Source organism: Chlorella variabilis, assembly GCF_000147415.1.
Source record: "Chlorella variabilis unplaced genomic scaffold CHLNCscaffold_29, whole genome shotgun sequence".
Classification (NCBI taxonomy): domain Eukaryota; kingdom Viridiplantae; phylum Chlorophyta; class Trebouxiophyceae; order Chlorellales; family Chlorellaceae; genus Chlorella; species Chlorella variabilis.
In genome coordinates this window covers 237342-238339 of record NW_005435059.1, presented here as the reverse complement: position 1 = coordinate 238339, position 998 = coordinate 237342, and the positions used below count along the sequence as shown (strand labels likewise).

At 61.6% G+C, this 998-nt stretch overlaps 1 protein-coding gene across 1 annotated transcript in view; it reads left to right on the top strand.

Moving 5' to 3' along the window:
• The window catches only part of CHLNCDRAFT_59210 (hypothetical protein), a gene marked incomplete at its 3' end in the record, with an annotated part of 10605 nt that overhangs the window by 6015 nt on the left and 3592 nt on the right, over nt 1-998 (top strand). The window contains exons 19-22 of the mRNA XM_005843539.1: nt 48-123; nt 292-378; nt 540-643; nt 810-943. Of these exons, the coding sequence (XP_005843601.1) occupies nt 48-123; nt 292-378; nt 540-643; nt 810-943 (401 nt within the window). The remainder of the gene's footprint in view (nt 1-47; nt 124-291; nt 379-539; nt 644-809; nt 944-998) is intronic.

Here is a 998-nt window from a genome sequence, read left to right as displayed (position 1 = left end):
GTTCCCCCCCCCCCCCCCCCTCTTGCCCCCGATGTGCCACGCCGCAGGCCGCGCACTGGCGACTCTGGGTTTGACCGCCCACAGGCAGAGCTGCTGCGTGCAATGCTTGAGTCGAGCATCCAGGTGCAGACTATTGGGCACCTTGCGGGTCAAGGTTGCCATATGATTGGCCAATGGTTGCCTCCACCATGCGCCCGATGCATGGCTATGCAGCCCACCACCCTGGCATCACATGCCGCCCATGTGCAAGGGGATGTAATCTGCCTGGTCATTGCCGCATGCTGTCTGCAGCGCCGCTTCCCCAAGGGCTTGAAGGTGCACGTGCACTCGCTCGACCGCTTTGGCTGCCTGGCTGCCCTCACCCGCGTGCTGCACCAGGTAAGGCCCTGCCAGGCCAGATCGCTTTTGAGCTGCTCAACGTGCACGCGAGCCTTATCCTGCCAGGCACTGCATGCAACCTGCTTGCCCTCCCCACACTAGGCGCTATCTGAGACAGTTAATCGCTTTGCCCAACTTCTCCATCCTCCTTCATGCTGCAGACAGGACTGAGCGTGACTCGCGCCAAGGTGCGCACCTATGCCACCAGCAAAAGCAGCGGCCACACCTTTTATGTCATGGATGCCAGGGGCGGCCCTCCGGACAAGTGAGCCTGTTTTTGTGTGTGTGTGTCTGTAAAACAACTGCTACAGAGACTGCCAGCTGTCGGGCTGCTGCACCCGCTGCAGGCATGCAGGATTGCTTTTCGATACTGCCACTTTGCCCTTCATATGGTCTTTAGGGTTGGGCTTTGCTGGCTTGTTCACGTGCAGGGCGCGTGTGGAGGCCGCGTGCCGCGAGATTGGCGGGCAGCTGGTGGAGGCCGGGCAGGAGGCGCGCAGCAGCAGCTTGGGCAGCCACCGCTTTTCCTTTTCATTTCTTGCACGCAACTGGAATAGCGCCTGGGGTGAGGGAGCAGTTGCTGCCGCTGCCTGGCCTCGTCTATGCCGTGGCAGGGGAGG